Source organism: Ranitomeya imitator, chromosome 2 (genome assembly GCF_032444005.1).
Source record: "Ranitomeya imitator isolate aRanImi1 chromosome 2, aRanImi1.pri, whole genome shotgun sequence".
In the NCBI taxonomy this organism is placed as follows: domain Eukaryota; kingdom Metazoa; phylum Chordata; class Amphibia; order Anura; family Dendrobatidae; genus Ranitomeya; species Ranitomeya imitator.
Genome location: NC_091283.1, coordinates 260,542,604 through 260,563,030, shown reverse-complemented (window position 1 = coordinate 260,563,030; position 20,427 = coordinate 260,542,604). Strand labels below are relative to the sequence as shown.

Sequence of the window (20,427 nt, the reverse complement as noted above, 5' to 3'; positions counted from 1 at the left end):
GATCAGGAGGTGCTGGGATCAGGAGGTGCTGGGATTAGGAGGTGCAGTGAGAGGTATGGCGTGAGAGGGGTCCCTGGCGTACCATGCAGGCTTACCTAGGTGGCAGAGGTGCGGTGGCAGAGGTCCGGTGGCAGAGGTGCGGTGGCGGGGGTGTGGCAGCAGAGGAGGCGCAGGAAGCGGGGTCCCTTTCCCCGGTATGGTGATGCAGCAGGCCCGGTATACAGCAGAGCCGGGTGAATCCTCTTGTTATCGGTGGGCGCGGCCATCTTCCTGAGGCCGCGCGTGTGCAGATGAAGCGCTCTGCTCCCGGGGCTTCAGGAAAATGGCCGCGGGAGGCCGCGCGTGCGCAGATGGAGATCGCGGCGGCCATTTTCCTGAAGCCCCGGGAAGCAGAGCGCTCCATCTGCGCACGCGCGGCCTCCGGAAAATGGCCGCCACCACCGATAACAAGAGGATTCACCCGGCTCTGCTGCATACCGGGCCTGCTGCATCACCATACCGGGGAAAGGGACCCCGCTTACTGCGCCTCCTCTGCCGCCACACCCCCGCAACCGCACCTCTGCCACCGGACCTCTGCCACCGCACCTCTGCCACCTAGGTAAGCCTGCATTGCGACTATTAGACGCACCCCCCATTTTCCCCCCTTTTTTTGGGGGGAAAAAGTGCGTCTTTTAGTCCGAAAAATACGGTATATGCATTATGTAAAAATGGGGGCAGGTCAGTGAGGAATCAGCGACTTGTAAGCCAATATAGGTGCATATGTAATCAGAGCACCGCATAAAGCCACGCCCACAGCCCGCCCCAGAGCACATGAAGCCCCACCAACATCTCCCGCACAGCCCCACCCCAGAGCACCACATAAAGCCCCGCCCACAGCCCCGCCCCAGAGCACGAGAATCTCATTAACTGAAAACTACAAATACAGATTACACAACAGTAAACCAGAGTTGCATTCATTTATGGTGGACCATTGGAGCTACTATGAATCCTGACCAGAAGATTAGAGGAAATAATATTGCTCCCCATTTCAGGAGAGATTGTGCAGTAATCTGAATTTCTTAGGATCAAAAACAATGTAATTTATGAGGTGGAGAGAATCCATGAAACCAGGGCTGGAGCTAACACATCTCCTGCAGGCGGAATAAATGTATATTACAGCCATCAGCCACGCACAGCTCAGAGATATATCATGGCACCGGTGTGATGGGTTTATGGAGATTATCACAATCCTCCTGGAAGTTAGTCGGTTTTAATACAAATTGAAAAGTCCGGATAAAGGAAAACTCTGTTATTGTCCAGAAATTCACACTTGGCCTCACTGCACATTTAATGTTGTCGATCATAAAAGTGAAGTTAGGCCAGAAAGACTGGACCTGGTCTTGTAGGGACCATATGATCACATTCAGCAGCACAGAAGGGAGATTCCTCCGATAAGATCTCAGGGTTCTAGGAAGCCAACAGCATCATTACCCTCCACTTTCTCTTACAGGCCCATCAGAATATTTTTCTTCTAGTGATTTTCTATCTTGTCAGCACATTCTACGTATGCTGTCATTTGGCTTTATAGTTTACAGATCTGGGCAGGTAACAGCGTCTCCTAAACCCAGGGGGGAGGTGGATCTACCAGGTTGTAAGCTCTATAGAAAAGGGCTTTCAATGCCCAAAGTCATTAGAACAGTTTTGGGTGGAGGAGAATGTTGTGGTCTAGAGGTAAAATGGTGATCATGGTAATACGGCCGGACTACACCACCGATAAAGCAGCCACAGCCGGTGATGAGAAGAATCTGTGACTTCTCTGCATTTTGTGGTTACTACTCACCTGGGTAGCCATATGTAGGAATCTCCTCTTTACACCACTCATCCCCCCTCACATATGTCTCTGTAGTATTAATATGGGTCAGATCTTCACCCTGAAACAAATATTATAAAAGTCACCGACAGATGGAGAAGTCACATCTATGATCAGCTCTAATCCTGCCATCTCCACCGTTCTCATTACACAAGTATAAAACATATAATACTGGTGGATAAAACAAGACTGAGCACAAGACCTTCACCGGCGTCTACACATCATAGGGGAGATCTCCTGACACCTTCTCTCCATCTACCTGATGATCCTGAGGAGCATTGGGATCTTCTTGGTTACAGTCCTGTGGAGGAAGATGACGGGGACATCTCTCTGGGGTTGTCCTCTTATTGGATAGAACTGGAGGAAACACATACAGGGAGTGAATTCATTCTTTACATACAGATAATTATAGGCCGTGTGTATTTAGTCCTGTCTATTACCTGGAGATGTGAGGGGCTGGGGAACCTCCATTATGACGTTCTTGTACAGATCTCTGTGTCCTTCTAAATACTCCCACTCCTCCATGGAGAAATAGACAGCGACATCCTGACACCTTATAGGAACCTGACACATACAATGATACCGTCATCCCCGATCCCTTCATAGCGTTACTGTATAATGTCCCAGCATTCCCAGCAGTGTCACCTCTCCAGTCAGCAGCTCAATCATCTTGTAGGTGAGTTCTAGGATCTTCTGGTCATCGATGTCCTCATGGATCAGGGGGTGAGGTGGAGGCCCCGTGATTGGGCTCAGGGATCTTTCCCATCCCTCAGACACAGGGTCCTGACAGCGATCACTAGAGATCTTCTTCACCACTGTGTAATCCTGGTAATGGAGAGACACATTAATAAATCTCACTACAGACATTTCCAGAGTCCTCACCTCTCCAGTTCTGTCCATCTGTTATTCCCATAGATAAGAATGATGTAATGTGACGTCACCAGAATCTCTCACCTCTCCAGTAAGCCGGAAGATGATCTCTAGGGTGAGGTGTAATATCCTCTCCGCCATCTTGTCTCTGTCCACATCCATCTTTGATGGGTAAATCAGGAAAATTTTCTTTTGTAGAAGATCTTCACTGAGAGGATCCGATATTGTAGAGACCTGAATGAGAAGATGAGCCGATGTAACATCAGAAGAATCCTGTGTAATAATACAATTACTGGAGATAATAAGGGAAACATATGAGGAGATTTATTATTTTACAGTATTTAGTTTCCTTCTTTACATCTACTAATAAATCCTATATATTTAGGCCACAGACAACAAGCAGTTTCCTCCTCGGAGTCGGCAGCTGAATACGTTTCTCATAGACTCAGCTTCCATAACGCTAATTCTCGTCTCATTTACCGATCCTGGAATAGGCATTAGCAATACTGCAGGAGATATTCATTACACGCGACATGAGAAATAACTACTTCATGATGAGGACGACATCTTCATCTTCTACTATGGCTCTAGAGACAGATTTGGCCAGAGTCGGTCACTGACTCCATCCCCACCGGCCTCTATATGAAGGTTTCCCGTCTTCCCCGCACTGTAATCTTCTATCACGTTAGATCTCAGGTCTGACAGAGTTTGGCTGAACGCCCCCAAGTACTCGATAGTATGGGGCGGCCTAGTTATTACGATACTTACATGCCTAATAATGGGGTCTGGGCTGCAATGTATGAAGGTCTATTAGGCCGGGCCAGAGGCAGCATCCAATAAGTTACCTTTTACCGCCCCCATACACATTGGACTAAAGTTCCATGAAAGCACTGATTTCGGGGGTTTGGGCGACTATATAATGTATTTGGGGGCCCTCCCAACAGATGATGTCAGAGCAGAGAAGGATCTGACATCCTGTATTTCAGAGGATAATCCGTTAGTTCTTCCTGTAGATAATCCTCCGCTAGAGGAGTCTGGAGGCGACTCTCTCATACAGACCCCAGGAAAGCTGGAATATTTGTGTGTATGGGGGAGTCAGGAGAGCTGGCCATCTGCCAAATGACCGTTCAGCCAACTCTTATCTCATGTGTATGGGGCCGTTAGTATTACACTGACAGCAGTGATGATACACGGCACTACAGTAGTACAGGGCATCACCGGAGCCATCAGACGCTTGTATGTTGGATCATCGCACTAATGAAAGATGTTTACAAAAAAAAAAAAAAAATGTACAAAAAGGTTTAATGTGAAAAAAAAAAAATAGGGATTTTTGTGTACTCACCGTAAAATCCTTTTCTCCGAGCCATTCATTGGGGGACACAGACCGTGGGTGTATGCTGCTGCCACTAGGAGGCGGACACTAAGTGATACAAAGAAAGTTAGCTCCTCCCCTGCAGTATACACCCTCCTGCTGGCTCTCAGCTAACCAGTTCGGTGCAAAAGCAGTAGGAGATCAATAACAATATATGAGCGTATAGCATGTCATATTATATATGAGACTATAGCATGTCAGATTATAAAAAACAATCATAAGCTAATAACAGGGTGGGAGCTGTGTCCCCCAATGAATGGCTCGGAGAAAAGGATTTTACGGTGAGTACACAAAAATTCCTATTTTTCCTTCGCCTCATTGGGGGACACAGACTGTGGGACGTCCCAAAGCAGTCCCTGGGTGGGGACAACAATAGATCAGGCCCTGTGTAACCGCTACTTACAAGTGCGCCACCGCGGCCTTCAGAGTCCACCTGCCCAGACTCACATCTGTGGAAGTGTTGGAATTATAGTGCTTCAATAATGCATGCGGACTGGACGAATCCGCAAGCTTGCAGGCGTGCCTTGCCGACGCCTGGTGCCTAGAACCCTTGATAGACAGGGAGATAGGCTGACATCTAGCACGGAAGGACTCCTGGATGGTGGAACAAATTCACCATGTTATCATGGTCGATGAAACGGCTAAACCCTTCCTGAAAATGTCAGGAAGCCTTCCTCTACCGTCAGGAAGCCCAAATAAAGCGTCCAACCTTCGGAAGGACGCCGTCCTCAAGACGTACCTACTCAGAGCACTCACTTCGTCCAGAATATTGGGGAACTCATTCCATTTTGTGGACTGGTGCCAAAAGAGATGAGGGAAGAATTATGCCCTCATAACAGTGGTAATACAGTATCACCTTGGTAACAAGGGATGGGGATGGCCTGAGGACAACCTTGCCTCGAAGGTAATAAGGGAAAAAAGTCTGAAAGAGCAGAGCAGCTAGCTTCGAAGACTCGTCAGAGTGAGAATATTGCAGAGGAAAAAGGGGCGACTTTCCCTGATAGTAAAGTCTGCCCGGATGAAAAGGAGCCTACTGTAAGGCTCCTAGGAATAATAAGGTCCCAATGAGCTAACGGTATGCGATAGAGAAGGACTACGTGTGAAAACTCCCTGTGAGAAAGTCCCTACTTGCAGTTTTGCTGCGATAAGGCGAGAAGATACTAGCTCCGCAAACAAAAAACGGACGTGGTCAGTGCGGATCTCTGAGGATCACTGGGGCCCCTTTCTGCTTCCAAAAGGCTTTCAGAAGTAGTGGAAGGGGAGTTATGGAAACTGGTACCACGGCAGAACCAGAACATGGAGTGCGATGGCTCTTGGATCTCGAGGCCGAACCACGAACTCGAGTACATTGGCCTTCAGTCTGGATGTCATCCCACCTACAACTGGAGAGCTCCAGTAAGGGCAGATCTGATGGAAGACTTCGGGGTGAAGTTCCCACTGACTTGAGGCGGAACCCTGACGGCTGAATTTGTTTGCCGTTCAGAGTTCTACTCCTGGGATATATACTACCGAGATCACCGAATAATAGACTTTGGCCCATCAGAGAAAGTGAGGTACCTCGGTCATGGCGCCTGACCGTGGGTACCTGCTAGATGACTGACGTATGGCACCGCCGTGGCATTATCCAATTGAATTCGGATAGGATGACTCGCCAGAAGGCAGTGGACCTGCTGTAGGACTACCGTTCGGATCTCCAGAAAAATGATAGGGAGAAAAAGACTGGCATTGGTAGTTACTAATAACCATTGAACCGGGAGAAAGGCCCTGGATGAAGAAGGAGCTCAGAGACTATTGTCTGAAAGTCTGTTTGACTTGCTGAAAACGAGCGGAGCGAAGGAAACCGCTTCCATTGTCGTCACCATTTTTCCTCAGAACTCTCCTAGTAAATCGAATGAAATGAGGGGGTGAGTAATCAAGTCCTCAGAACTCTCCTTGCGCGAGCTCCCTGTTGAAGGGCCATGACCTTGTCTCGAGGAAGAATTACCATCCTTCTAGAAGTGTGCAGGATCATCCTCAAAAAGGATATCTGCTGGGCTGGAAATGAGGAGAACTTGTCTAAGTGTAGCTGCCAGCCCAGGTGAGAAGGTATTGCAAGTGATATAGACGACTCAGCGTAGTCCTGGAAGGGCGGCTAGACAGTCGACCACACAGGGCAGGACGAGCACGCCTCTAGAGTGCAAGAGAAACATGAAATCCGCCATGACCCGTGCGAACACTCTGGGTGCGGAAGCAAGGCCGAAGGACAAGGTTGTGACTTGAAAATGCTGTTGACAAATGGAAAGGTGAAGGAATTTTTGCAGAGGGTAAGCACCCCGAATATCGATGGATGCCGGAAACTGCACCTTTTTCTGTTGAAGTAATGGCTGAGCGGAGGGACTCCATCCAAAGAAGGAGGACCATGTCAAAGGTTGTTAGAAGTTTGAGGTCCAGGGTCGATCTTACTTTTCGTTCCCCTGTTTGGAACCAAGATCCCTTAGATCTAGACTGTGCTGGACAATCCTTATACAATCCTTTATCAGTCTCCCGCTCAAATGATTTGATTGGCCAGTAGTTACTGGTGTGAATCAAGGTAGTTAAGGTCTCCAGCCAGGAGACCATTGCTCTAGCAATCCATGCGGCCACTAGGGAGGATAGAGCGCCGAACCCGAAGACGGAACGAACCAGATTTGCTATCTGACAGTCCGTGGTATTTTTAATTGATGACCCATTGGGTAGGGATACTGGTAGGCATACCACAGGAGATTCTACCCGGTTAATCTGCCCCATGGCAGAATGTGCGGCTGCATCCAGCAAGTCATAGTCTCTAGCCATTGCCGCTCTCTTTTCACGGTGCAGAGATAAAAATTAGGAACCCTCGATCCATCAACCTCTTAACAGGGAAGTGGAGAGGAATTGTCCGCCTTCTTGCATCTTCCGCTAAATAGTGGTGATGCAGAGGGGGGTGCTCTGTATGTCCACAGAGTCCAGGTCTCCGGGTGGACAGGACAGGTTCTCTGGCGTTAGGCCTGGATGCAGAAGAGGAAACATGGAGGCGACACTCCGTGTGCTCGTCTGTTGATGGTGTGGGGAGATCGGTGCCCTTTAAAGGACCCGTCGCCCTTAAAAAAACAGGCCAGGCATGGCATCCCACGTAGAGGCTTCTGTCCAGTGAATCGCTTATCCGAATTGAATGGCAAATGCTCTCAAGGGAGTTTAGTCTCTGAAGCTCTGGCAAGTTCAGGCAATATCCAATCCATATTCAGAGCCTTGTTGTCATCAAATCAATGGTGAGGGAGCAGGAAACGAAAAACTTCCGTTTTCTAGATGCCTGTATGTTTCTAGACGCCTGCATGTTTCTAGAATACTTTTCGGCCCCTGCTAGCCGACGGCTCCCATGTAGGATAGGGACCATGTATATTGGTCCTGCGAGCACTCCAAACACAGAGGGTACACAGAGGGATTCAATCTCTTGGTCAGAGAACCATGGATTGTGGTCAGTGAAGAAGTCCACTGAGGGGAACTAGAGGATAAAGCTGGGGTCGGCGGCGGAGGGCTCCTCGGATTGATCAAGCGCCTTTAAGACCAGGGAATACTGGTCATGCGCCTTTAAGACCAGAGAATACTGGTCATGCGCCTTTAAGACCAGGGAATACTGGTCATGCGCCTTTAAGACCAGGGAATACTGGTCATGCGCCTTTAAGACCAGGGAATACTGGTCATGCACCTTTAAGACCAGAGAATACTGGTCATGCACCTTTAAGAACAGGGAATTCTGGTCATGCGCCTTCAAGACCAGGGAATATTGGTCATACGCCTTTAAGAACATGGAATACTGGTCATACGCCTTTAAGAACAGTGAATACTTGTCATGCATCTTTAAGACCAGGGAATACTGGACATGCGCTTTAAAAGATCAAGGAATACTGGCCATATGCCTTTAAGACCAGGGAATACTGGTCATGTGCCTTTAAGACCAGGGACTACTAATCGTGTGCCTTTAAGACCAGGTACTTCCTTACCCGGGTACTGATGTAGAGTCGATGTGCCCCTTTAATGCAAAAAAAACTGTCACCCCAGTGTGAGCTGGTCGGGTGGACCAAGATGGCCACCGGGAGTTGCAGAGTTGATAAAATCTCGCAGAGAGCGAGAAGCGCCAATTTGGGGGGCGGAGCCACAGACACGATGTTGAATAGGCCCAAGCCGGGGCCTAAATTTCTGTAGCCGGCGGACGTCACCAGTGGGTCGTTCCAGGCAAGACTTCCAGGATGCTGCCTACAAATCGGCCGAAGCCAGGGGCTAAATTTTTGCAGCCATCCAGAGCGTTACCTCAGAGAGGTGGGCCACAGGGAAGTGGCTGAGGCTGCCTGTCAGCATGTGAATATCCCACTGAAGATGGATCCACTCACCATTGATGCGCGTCCCGGCATGGAGCCGCCGCGGATGTGGGTTTCAGCGCTGTTCTGTGCAGCGTGGACGGTGCAGGGATAAGCCTCAATCCATCATCCCTTTGTTAGGGAGGTGGAGAGGAAACGTCCGCCTCCTTGTGCCATCCGCTTTAACAGTGGTGGGACAGTGGGGGCTGCTCGGACGCCATAGAGGGGCCTCTGTACATCCACGGAGTTCAGTCCGGGTGGACAGGGCCAGTTGTCCGGCATTAGGCCTGGCTCCAGGAGAGGATACATGGAGGCGACACTCCATGTGGTCGCCTGCTGCTGGTGTGGGGAGATCGGGACCGTGAAAGGAACCGTCGCCCCTGAAGTGAGCTCAGGCATGGCTTCCCACGTCGCAGGAAAGGTACGGGGAGGTATACTCGCCGTGCTCGCCTGTTGATGGTTCGGGGAAGATCGGAACCTTGAAAGGAACCGTCGCCTAATTCACTCCGTTAATTAAAAAATAAAAATTTACAGAAAATTAAACAATAAAATAAAAACGCTGGGGTCTGAAACAGACCCATGTGCCACCTACAGACACTAAGCAAGAACTGGTTAGCTGAGAGCCAGCAGGAGGGTGTATACTGCAGGGGAGGAGCTGAGAGCCAGCAGGAGGGTGTATACTGCAGGGGAGGAGCTGAGAGCCAGCAGGAGGGTGTATACTGTAGGGGAGGAGCCGAGAGCCAGCAGGAGGGTGTATACTGCAGGGGAGGAGCTGAGAGCCAGCAGGAGGGTGTATACTGCAGGGGAGGAGCTGAGAGCCAGCAGGAGGGTGTATACTGCAGGGGAGGAGCTGAGAGCCAGCAGGAGGGTGTATACTGCAGGGGAGGAGCTGAGAGCCAGCAGGAGGGTGTATACTGCAGGGGAGGAGCTGAGAGCCAGCAGGAGGGTGTATACTGCAGGGGAGGAGCCGAGAGCCAGCAGGAGGGTGTATACTGCAGGGGAGGAGCTGAGAGCCGGCAGGAGGGTGTATACTGCAGGGGAGTAGCTGAGAGCCAGCAGGAGGGTGTATACTGCAGGGGAGGAGCTAAGAGCCAGCAGGAGGGTGTATACTGCAGGGGAGGAGCCGAGAGCCAGCAGGAGGGTGTATACTGCAGGGGAGGAGCCGAGAGCCAGCAGGAGGGTGTATACTGCAGGGGAGGAGCCGAGAGCCAGCAGGAGGGTGTATACTGCAGGGGAGGAGCTGAGAGCCGGCAGGAGGGTGTATACTGCAGGGGAGGAGCCGAGAGCCAGCAGGAGGGTGTACACTGCAGGGGAGGAGCTGAGAGCCGGCAGGAGGGTGTATACTGCAGGGGAGGAGCTGAGAGCCGGCAGGAGGGTGTATACTGCAGGGGAGGAGCCGAGAGCCGGCAGGAGGGTGTATACTGCAGGGGAGGAGCTGAGAGCCGGCAGGAGGGTGTATACTGCAGGGGAGGAGCTGAGAGCCAGCAGGAGGGTGTATACTGCAGGGGAGGAGCTGAGAGCCGGCAGGAGGGTGTATACTGCAGGGGAGGAGCCGAGAGCCAGCAGGAGGGTGTATACTGCAGGGGAGGAGCTGAGAGCCGGCAGGAGGGTGTATACTGCAGGGGAGGAGCTGAGAGCCAGCAGGAGGGTGTATACTGCAGGGGAGGAGCTGAGAGCCGGCAGGAGGGTGTATACTGCAGGGGAGGAGCCGAGAGCCAGCAGGAGGGTGTATACTGCAGGGGAGGAGCCGAGAGCCAGCAGGAGGGCGTATACTGCAGGGGAGGAGCTGAGAGCCGGCAGGAGGGTGTATACTGCAGGGGAGGAGCTGAGAGCCAGCAGGAGGGTGTATACTGCAGGGGAGGAGCTAACTTTCTTTGCTTTGTATCACTTAGTGTCAGCCTCCTAGTGACAGCAGCATACACCCACGGTCTGTGTCCCCCAATGAGGCAAAGGAGAAATTATATATATATAATATATATATATATATATATATATATATATATATATATATATATATATACACATAGCGGAGTTATAGCTCCCCCGACTCTGCAGACCGCATGCTGCCGTTGTACCTGGCAGGCCCGGATAAGACAAAATGGTATGGAGATGAATGAGGGAGAACAAAGTCAGAAAATAAATTCTTCTTTACTTAAAAGAACTTGACAAGAAGTATAAACATCAGATAGCAGGCAGAACACTTTATGAATCAGGAATTTATCGGTTACATACGGAGGTACATAACTTTTGTTGCAAGCTACAGCAGTCCAGTATATCATTATGGGAAAGCCCATCACCTCCGGTGGGGACCATACGGGACAAGATGTGTCATTATAGCCCCTCAGAGCTACTTCTCAGCCATACCGGTTCCTGAGGAGCGCTGCTCTGGTCTCTGCGGTGTGAGTACTGAGGCTCCGTACTACAGGTGTGATGTAGTGACGTCATTGTGCCTGCAGTGCACGGAGTCTCAGACTCAGAAGTGAAGGCTGAATGGTGGATCAGGAGCTTTTGACTCTCTGATTCTCTATTCAATGTTTCCCCATCATGGGAATGTGGATATAGTTGAAATTGTGATGATGATGGGGAAGAAGAGGGTAACTGGTGACAAGCCTCACAGAGCCCTCTCAATTCACAGGCACCATAGCAGCCGCAGTAATCCAGGAAACAAAGGATCCAGGAAGGCGGCAGCTTTCCAACGGGGAAAAATAACTTTAATTGGATGGTGGTAAAATAGGAAGAACACGCGAGTACAATACTTGTTTTCCTGCTCTGTCCCTGTCACACTCTACAGCTGCACCCAGATCAGGAGAATTCCACACGCCGGGATCAACCCTTCAGAAGCGGGGGGCCCTTCGGGAGTCCTGAGGCTCCTATTGCAGTCCTTAGCCTTCCTTATTCCGTAGTCCTTGGGAATCCAGGGCAACAGTTCCCTCCTGCCCAGAGGCCTGGCAGTGCCCTGTGACATGCACGTCGGATCTGTTCAGCATCTCAGGCTGTTCTGGAGGGAAACAGCAGCTTCCCATCACCTTGTGGCTGCAAGTCCAGCCCACATCTGTTAACTGCTTCTATCCCTGCCTCTATTAAACACATTACAGACATGGTAGACACAGCACATTAAAGGGGAACACCATAACATATATTACATTAACACTGTAACACATTACTTAAAGTAAGGAGGAGAGGGCGCAACTGAGAGGTCCGGCCACCTCCTTACACTCCCCCCTTAAGCATGGCTGTGCCCAGCCATGGCAAACTGGGCAAAACATAAAACAATAGTTCATAAAGAGTTCTCTTACGGCCAGTCACCCCTTTAACACAGGCGGCCACAGTACTTTTTTTCCTATGTGAGGGTCCACATGACCCTGGTCCTTCTGAGGACAGTCTCCGCCTCCCTCCTTTCAGCTTATCACAGACCTTTTTTTTTTTACAGTGGTGGACTGTATTTGAACATGGGCCAGTCAAGGGCAACAATGGGGACAAATTTCAGGATCAGTCAGTAGGAAATCGAATACTTAAAAGCTTTAAACAAACTGCAACAAGAGTTTGGATTGCCTGACGGTGTCTTCTTTCGATACCTACAACTTAGGCATGCATATCTGACTCAGTTTAGCGCTGCGGCACCGGCTATAGATGTGGAACTGGAAATGCACATTTGTTACACATGTTCTGGGAGTGCAGGAGATTGGGCTTCTACTAGAAAAACACAATATCTATAATAAAAAGGGTATTTGCTGTGTGAATCCAAGCAGACCCCAAAATATGCATATTGGGATATTTGGGAGAATCGATAGATCTCAAATCCATCCCCGATGACTGTAGGTATTTCGCGCAAACTTATTGCACAACAGTGGCCAGACGCCCAACCACCGACCGTTAATGAGTTAACAAAAAAGCTAAAAAATATTATTTAGTTGGAAAAATGGGTATTTAGAAAGAGAAATCAATCAAGAAATTTGACATTTGGGGACCCTGGTTGAATGATCCAGGGCTACCACTCCTGAGCACTCCTGAGATAACAACACTTGTGGTATCATCATTCCATGTTAAATTATAGAGGTATGGTCATTACACATGCAATCTAATTATTATAGTTGAATGGCAGATATTCTAATGTATACACATCATAAAAAATATATATAGCACTAGATGGCAGCCCGATTCTAAAGAATCGGGAGTCTAGAATCCATATATACTTTATTTATTCAAATGTAAGAATAATACAATTAATAAATAATAGTAAGAAAGAACAAAAAATGGCTGCACTCACCAGCTCTTGACAATTCTTGTTATTTAAGGTACAGTTACACAGGATCCATGAACATGCTTATGAGGGGAGGGATGAAAGACATCAGACGACAACTTTGCGTGTTGTGGGCAGTGTCAGGTAGTAGGAAAATAGCCAGTTAATAATAGGCAATAGTTCTTTGCAGGAATGCAGATATTAATAAATAGGCAGTTTATATTGCAGAGAAATTGCTGGGCAATAATGGACAATGTCCTTATGTGGCAAATAATAGAGCAATATACCCAATGTGGCAAAGAAGAGGTTAATAAACGGCAGTCTCTCAGTATAACAGTCAGTGAATAATAGGCAGTATATGGAGAAAACACCAAACAAAAGTTCAAAATTGGTGTGAAAATGTCACTGAACCACTTCACAACTAAATATATATAGTTTTGGTAAATGGTATTATCATTTTTTTGACGAAATTCGGCAGGAGCTTGAAGAGCAACGTCACTGGGCCCGCCTCCACGCAGTAGAAACTTGCTGTGAGGTAAAAATTCAAAAATCACACCAAAATGGCGGGCGGAGTGTGTCACAGTACGATTCTCGCAGCAGGCGGCAACCAATCAGACACTGGACACTGTTGACGTCACTTATCTCCGGACATTAGCTCCGGACATTAGCTCCGGACATTAGCTCCGGACAAAGCCACGGAAGTTGGCACAAATTGCAGGAAGTAGTATTCTAGGCAATTATATATTAGATGAATACAGATTTCTCTGGAGTGTTATCGGGTGGAAGTTGTATTAGCTTCCTTGAATCAACAATATTGAATCCTTGGAAGATGACAACTTTATTGTATTTTATGTATAATAATCTATATATATAATTGTCTAAGGGGTACTTCCGTAACAGAAATCCCGCATCACTGATTGGTCTCGCCAGCTGCCTGTCATGGCTGCGGCGACCAATCAGCGACGGGCACAATCCGATTAGTCCATGAACAGTGTCTGCGGGTGATACCACTGCTTCTTCCAATGTTGTGCGTGCAAGCAAATCTCCTGTCCATGGTGCATGCAAAGATGCCTCATGCCCTGTATCTGCAGTTGCACACAAACTCAACTAGCACCATCAACAAGCACGTCCACGTCCTTGTCCCATCGCAGCGTTCAGTTGTCCATACCCTATGTGGTTGGGATTAGGGGTGTGTTTGGATTAGGGTTTCAGTTATAATTGAGGGATTTCCACTGTTTAGGCACATTAGGGGCTCTCCAAACGCGGCATGGCGTCCGATCTCAATTCCAGCCAATTCTACATTGAAAAAGTAAAACAGTGCTCCTTCCCTTCCGAGCTCTCTCGTGTGCCAAAACAGGGGTTTACCCCAACATATGGGGTATCAGCGTACTCAGGACAAATTGGACAACAACTTCTGGGGTCCAATTTTTCTTGATACCCTTTGGAAAATAAAAATTTGGGAAGCTAAAAAAACAATTTTGTGGGAAAAAAATGATTTTTTACTTTCCAGGCTCTGCGTTATAAACTGTAGTGAAATACTTGGGGGTTCAAAGTTCTCACAGCACATCTAGATAAGTTCCTTGGGGGGTCTAGTTTCCAATATGGGGTCACTTGTGGGGGGTTTCTACTGTTTAGTTACATCAGGGGCTCTGCAAATGCAACGTGACACCTGCAGACCATTCCATCTAAGTCTGCATTCCAAATGATGCTCCTTCCCTTCCGAGCTCTGCCATGCGCGCAAATGGTGGTTAACCCCCACATATGGGGTATCAGCGTACTCAGGACAAATTGCACAAAACTTTTTGGTCCAATTTCTCCTGTTACCCTTGGGAAAATAAAAAACTGGGGGCTAAAAAATAATTTTTGTGGAAAATAAATAAATACCGTAATTTTTATTTTCACGGCTCTGCGTTATAAACTGTAGTGAAACACTTGGGGATTCAAAGCTCTCACAACACATCTAGATAAGATCCTTAGGGGGTCTAGTTTCCAAAATGGTGTCACTTGTGGGGGGGATTTCAATGTTTAGGCACATCAGTGGCTCTCCAAACGCAACATGGCGTCCCAAAAGTCAAATGGCACTCCTTCCCTTCCGAGCTCTGCCATGCGCCCAAACAGTGGTTTACCCCTGCGTACTCAGGACAAATTGTACAACAATGTTTGGGGAACAATTTCTTCTGGAACCCTTGGAAAAATAAAAAATTGGGGTTGAAAACTTAATTTTTGTGAAAAAATATTTTTTATTTTTTTGGGCTCTACATTATAAACTTCTGTGAAGCACTTGGTGGGTCAAAGTGCTCACCACACATCTAGATAAGTTCCTTGGGGGCTCTACTTTCCAAAATGGTGTCACTTATGGGGGGTTTCAATGTTTAGGCACATCAGGGGCTCTCCAAACGCAACATGGCGTCCCATCTTAATTCCAGCCAATTTTTCATTGAAAAGTCAAATGACGCTCCTTCCCTTCCGAGCTCTGTCATGCGCCCAAACAGTGGTTACCCCCCTCATATGGGGTATTCGGGTACTCAGGACAAATTGTACAACAACTTTTGGGGTCCATTTTCTCCTGTTACCCTTGGTAAAATAAAACAAATTGGAGCTGAAGTAAATTTTTTGTGAAAACAAATTAAATGTTTTTTTTTTTAAAACATTCCAAAAATTCCTGTGAAACACCTGAAGGGTTAATAAACTTCCTGAATATTGTTTTGAGCACCTTGAGGTGAGTTTTTAGAATGGTGTCACACTTGGTTATTTCCTATCATATAGACCCCTCAAAATGACTTCAAATGAGATGTGGTCCCTAAAAAAAATGGTGTTGTAAAAATGAGAAATTGCTGGTCAACTTTTAACCCTTATAACTCCCTAACAAAAAAAAATTTGTTTCCAAAATTGTGTTGATGTAAAGTAGACATGTGGGAAATGTTACTTATTAAGTATTTTGTGTGACATATCTCTGTGATTTAAGGACATAAAAAATAAAAGTTGGAAAATTGCAAAATTTTCAAAATTTTCGCCAAATTTCGTTTTTTTCCACAAATAAACGCAGGTAATGTCAAAGAAATTTTACCACTATCATGAAGTACAATATGTCACGAGAAAACAGTGTCAGAATCACCGGGATCTATTGAAGCGTTCCAGAGTTATAACCTCATAAAGGGACAGTGGTCAGAACTGTAAAAATTGGCCCGGTCATTAACGTGCAAACCACCCTCGGGGCTTGAGGGGTTAAGTATGGTCCCATTGAGAGCCCAACTAGGATTTTGGTACAGTTGAGGCTAGGAGCATAGGAGGCACATGTGGATTTTTTGCTCATTTTATTTCACATTGATTTTTCGAAAATGTCCTGACTGGCAAACGTAAGGACCTTTGACGCGGGTTGCCAGCTTGCATATTATGGACAGAATATCAACCAATACCTTACATATATTGATATGGTTTTTTTGCATGTTGTATTTTTTTCGGGGTGCAGTTGGGCCCAAATGGTTCTGTAAACTGTGGCCTCTGTTCACACAGGATGCATTATAGTTAGCACTGGGCGGCCCACCATAGGGCGTCATTAATAGGCTGAGAACCAGATGCTCTGCATTCCTTGTGTGAACATTGCCACATACAGAGTATATTTCTTGGCATTGGTGGGTCACACGGACAATCCCTGATTGAAGGCTGGCTGTTTCATCTGGTATTGCACCTGGCAGTTGCCATTTTACTTGGGTTTGCTGCACCCTGGTAGTGCGATTGTATTGAGGCCCAGTTAGACAGATAAGAACCCCCACATGTACTCAAGCTGGCTAACCGCCATAAATCATCCAGCTGAGGCAAGCAAAACTAAATCTCCGAACACTAACAAATACTTGGAGACCACCCGAGCAACGAGTATACTCGCTCATCACCGGCGTCTACACATCATAGGGAAGATCTCCTGACACCTTCTCTCCATCTACCTGATGATCCTGAGGAACATTGGGATCTTCTTGGTTACAGTCCTGTGGAAGAAGAGGACGGGGACATCTCTCTGGTGTTGTCCTCTTACTGGATAGATCTGGAGGAAACACATACAGGGGGTGAATTCATTCTTTACATACAGATAATTATAGGCCGTGTGTATTTAGTCCTGTCTATTACCTGGAGATGTGAGGGGCTGGGGAACCTCCATTATGACGTTCTTGTACAGATCCCTGTGTCCTTCTAAATACTCCCACTCCTCCATGGAGAAATAGACAGCGACATCCTGACACCTTATAGGAACCTGACACATACAATGATACCGTCATCCCCCGATAACTTCATAGCGTTACTGTATAATGTCCCAGCATTCCCAGCAGTGTCACCTCTCCAGTCAGCAGCTCAATCATCTTGTAGATGAGTTCTAGGATCTTCTGGTCATTGATGTCCTCATGGATCAGGGGGTGAGGAGGAGGCCCCGTGATTGGGCTAAGGGGTCTTCCCCATCCCTCAGACACAGGGTCCTGACAGCGATCACTAGAGGTCTTCTTCACCACTGTGTAATCCTGGTAATGGAGAGACACATTAATAAATCTCACTACAGACATTTCCAGAGTCCTCACCTCTCCAGTTCTGTCCATCTGTTATTCCCATAGATAAGAATGATGTAATGTGACGTCATCAGAATCTCTCACCTCTCCAGTAAGCCGGAAGAGGATCTCTAGGGTGAGGTGTAATATCCTCTCCGCCATCTTGTCTCTGTCCATATCCATCTTTGATGGTTGAATCAGGAAAATGTTCTTTTGTAGAAGATCTTCACTGAGAGGATATATATTTAGGTCACAGACAACAAGCAGTTTCTTCCTCGGAGTCGGCAGCTGAATACGTTTCTCATAGACTCATCTTCCATAACGCTAATTCTCGTCTCATTTGCCGACCCTGGAATCGGCATTAGCAATACTGCGGGAGATATTCATTACACGCGACATGAGAAATAACTACTTCATGATGAGGACGACGTCTTCATCTTCTACTACGGCTCTAGAGACAGATTTGTCCAGAGTCGGTCACTGACTCCATCACTACCGGCCTCTATATGAAGGTTTATATGGTGCTCAGGAAGGATATAATGGAACTAGAGAGAGTACAAAGGAGGGCAACAAAATTAATAAAGGGGATGGGAGAACTAAAATACCCAGATAGATTAGCGAAATTAGGATTATTTAGTCTAGAAAAAAGACGACTGAGGGGCAATCTAATAACCATGTATAAGTATATAAGGGGACAATACAAATATCTCGCTGAGGATCTGTTTATACCAAGGAAGGTGACGGGCACAAGGGGGCATTCTTTGCGTCTGGAGGAGAGAAGGTTTTTCCACCAACATAGAAGAGGATTCTTTACTGTTAGGACAGTGAGAATCTGGAATTGCTTGCCTGAGGAGGTGGTGATGGCGAACTCAGTCGAGGGGTTCAAGAGAGGCCTGGATGTCTTCCTGGAGCAGAACAATATTGTATCATACAATTATTAGGTTCTGTAGAAGGACGTAGATCTGGGGATTTATTATGATGGAATATAGGCTGAACTGGATGGACAAATGTCTTTTTTCGGCCTTACTAACTATGTTACTATGTTATGTTACTATGTTTCCCGTCTTCCCTGCACTGTAATCGTCCATCACGTTAGATCTCAGCTCTGATTCACATACAGAAGTTTGAGGCTTTTAGAAAAGATTTTTTGTTTCCACAATCAACGCGGACAGAAATGATCTGATCCCAAAGTCTCCATGTACAGTGATTTATGGGGATTATTTCTGAACCACATTTGGATCCTTCAGACGGAACCTGAAAACCCACCTCTTCAGGAAAGTTTACAGCCTGCACTGACTCTGCTTCCTTCTCACCAACACCGGAGCTGCTGCAACCCTCAACCTACTCTCTCCTTCTCTATAATCCTGTAGAATGTAAGCTCGCAAGAGCAGGGTCCTCTCCCCTCTGTATCAGTCTGTGATTGTTAGTTTACTGTTAGTGATATGTGTATGTAACCCCCTCCTCATGTACAGCACCATGGAATCAATAGTGTTATATAAATAAATAATAGTATATGGGCACTGGACTATGGGATGGAGGATATGTATGATGGTTATATGGGCACTGGACTATGGGATGGAGGATATGTATGATGGGTATATGGGCACTGGACTATGGGATGGAGGATATGTATGATGGGTATATGGGCACTGGACTATGGGATGGAGGATATGTATGATGGGTATATGGGCACTGGACTATGGGATGGAGGATGTGTGATGGGTATATGGGGACTGGACTATGGGATGGAGGATGTGTGATGATCTCCCGCTTCGACTACTGTAACATCCTTTTCTGCGGCCTCCCTGCTAACACCCTTGCACCTCTCCAGTCCATCCTTAACTCTGATGCCCGACTAATTCCTCTCCTCGCTAATCCTCCGCTTCTCCCCTCTGCAAATCTCTTCACTGGCGACCATTGCCTCTTGCCGTGTCCATGTATGGTTTGGTCCAGTAGCCCATTTATCATCAGATTGTCCTGGTTACTCAACATCAGATGTGGACCTTGTTAATCCAGGCGATGTCTGAGCCGGCATGACTCTCTTTGCTCGTGACACTCATGGTTATTGAGGTAGGCACCATAGTGTTATGGACCACTACTGGTATATTATGTCCAACAGGGCAGAGCCAGGATTTGAACCCCAGTCTCCCACATTGGTGGCTGTGATTTTACTAAACATGGCACATGTATTGCCGGCTTCTATTATATCTTTCACCGAATGTTACCGACTTTTTCCGATCTTAAGAAAAATGCTCGTGTTACAGATCATGAATAGTGATGAGCGAATATACTCGTTACTCGAGATTTCTCGAGTATGCTTGGGTGTCCTCCGAGTATTTTTTAGTGCTTGGAGATTTGTTTTTTCTTGCCGCAGCTGAATGATTTACATCTGTTAGCCAGCATAAGTACATGTGGGGATTCCCTAGGAACCAGGCAACCCCGAAATGTACTTATGCTGGCTAACAGATGTAAATCATTCAGCTGCGGCAAGAAAAACTAAATCTCAGAGCACTAAAAAAATACTCAGAGGACACCCGAGCGTGTTCAAGAAATGTCGAGTAAGGAGTATATTCGCTCATAACAAATCATGAATCTGAATGTACCATATTCCTGCCGAATTTATGTTTGGCGATCGTTTTCTAAACATATTCGCTCATCTCTAATTATGGCTACCACAACCTGCTACACAAAATAATAACCCCACTCAGTATGGAGGCATTTACAGTCCACCACAACCCCAGTATAATGGCCCCTACCAGCCACACATTCAGTATGAGAGTCCCAACAGCTCTTCTCTTAATATGATGCCCCCACAATTCCTGATATTTGATTAATAACCACACACTACTCAACCAACCCGGTTCCTGAGGAGCGCTGCTCTGGTCTGTGCGGTGTGAGTACTGAGGCTCCGTACTACAGGTGTGATGTAGTGACGTCATTGTGCCTGCAGTGCACGGAGTCTCAGACTCAGAAGTGAAGGCTGAATGGTGGATCAGGAGCTTTCCACTCCCTGATTCACTAATCTATTCAGCGGTATCACTGTCATGGGAATGTGGATATCGCTGAAATTGTGATGATGGGAAGGAGAGGGTGACCAATACCACACCCCACCGAGCCCTGTCAATTCATAGGCATCATAGCAACCGAGTGGGCGACCTTTATGGATGATACACTCCTGCCTATCCAACTATCGTATGGAAATATCTCATAGA

The 20,427-nt window shown here is 47.2% G+C and overlaps 1 protein-coding gene across 1 annotated transcript in view; it reads right to left on the bottom strand.

The window, feature by feature from the left end:
• Positions 1-20,427, bottom strand: part of LOC138662999 (zinc finger protein 665-like) — a 52,001-nt gene that overhangs the window by 22,783 nt on the left and 8,791 nt on the right. Inside the window, exons 2-10 of the mRNA XM_069749038.1 lie at positions 17,321-17,760; positions 17,012-17,191; positions 16,806-16,929; positions 16,625-16,722; positions 2,804-2,953; positions 2,495-2,674; positions 2,290-2,413; positions 2,109-2,206; positions 1,820-1,910 (exon numbers count right to left, since the gene is read on the bottom strand). Of these exons, the coding sequence (XP_069605139.1) occupies positions 1,820-1,910; positions 2,109-2,206; positions 2,290-2,413; positions 2,495-2,674; positions 2,804-2,953; positions 16,625-16,722; positions 16,806-16,929; positions 17,012-17,191; positions 17,321-17,398 (1,123 nt within the window). The 5' untranslated portion in view covers positions 17,399-17,760. The remainder of the gene's footprint in view (positions 1-1,819; positions 1,911-2,108; positions 2,207-2,289; positions 2,414-2,494; positions 2,675-2,803; positions 2,954-16,624; positions 16,723-16,805; positions 16,930-17,011; positions 17,192-17,320; positions 17,761-20,427) is intronic.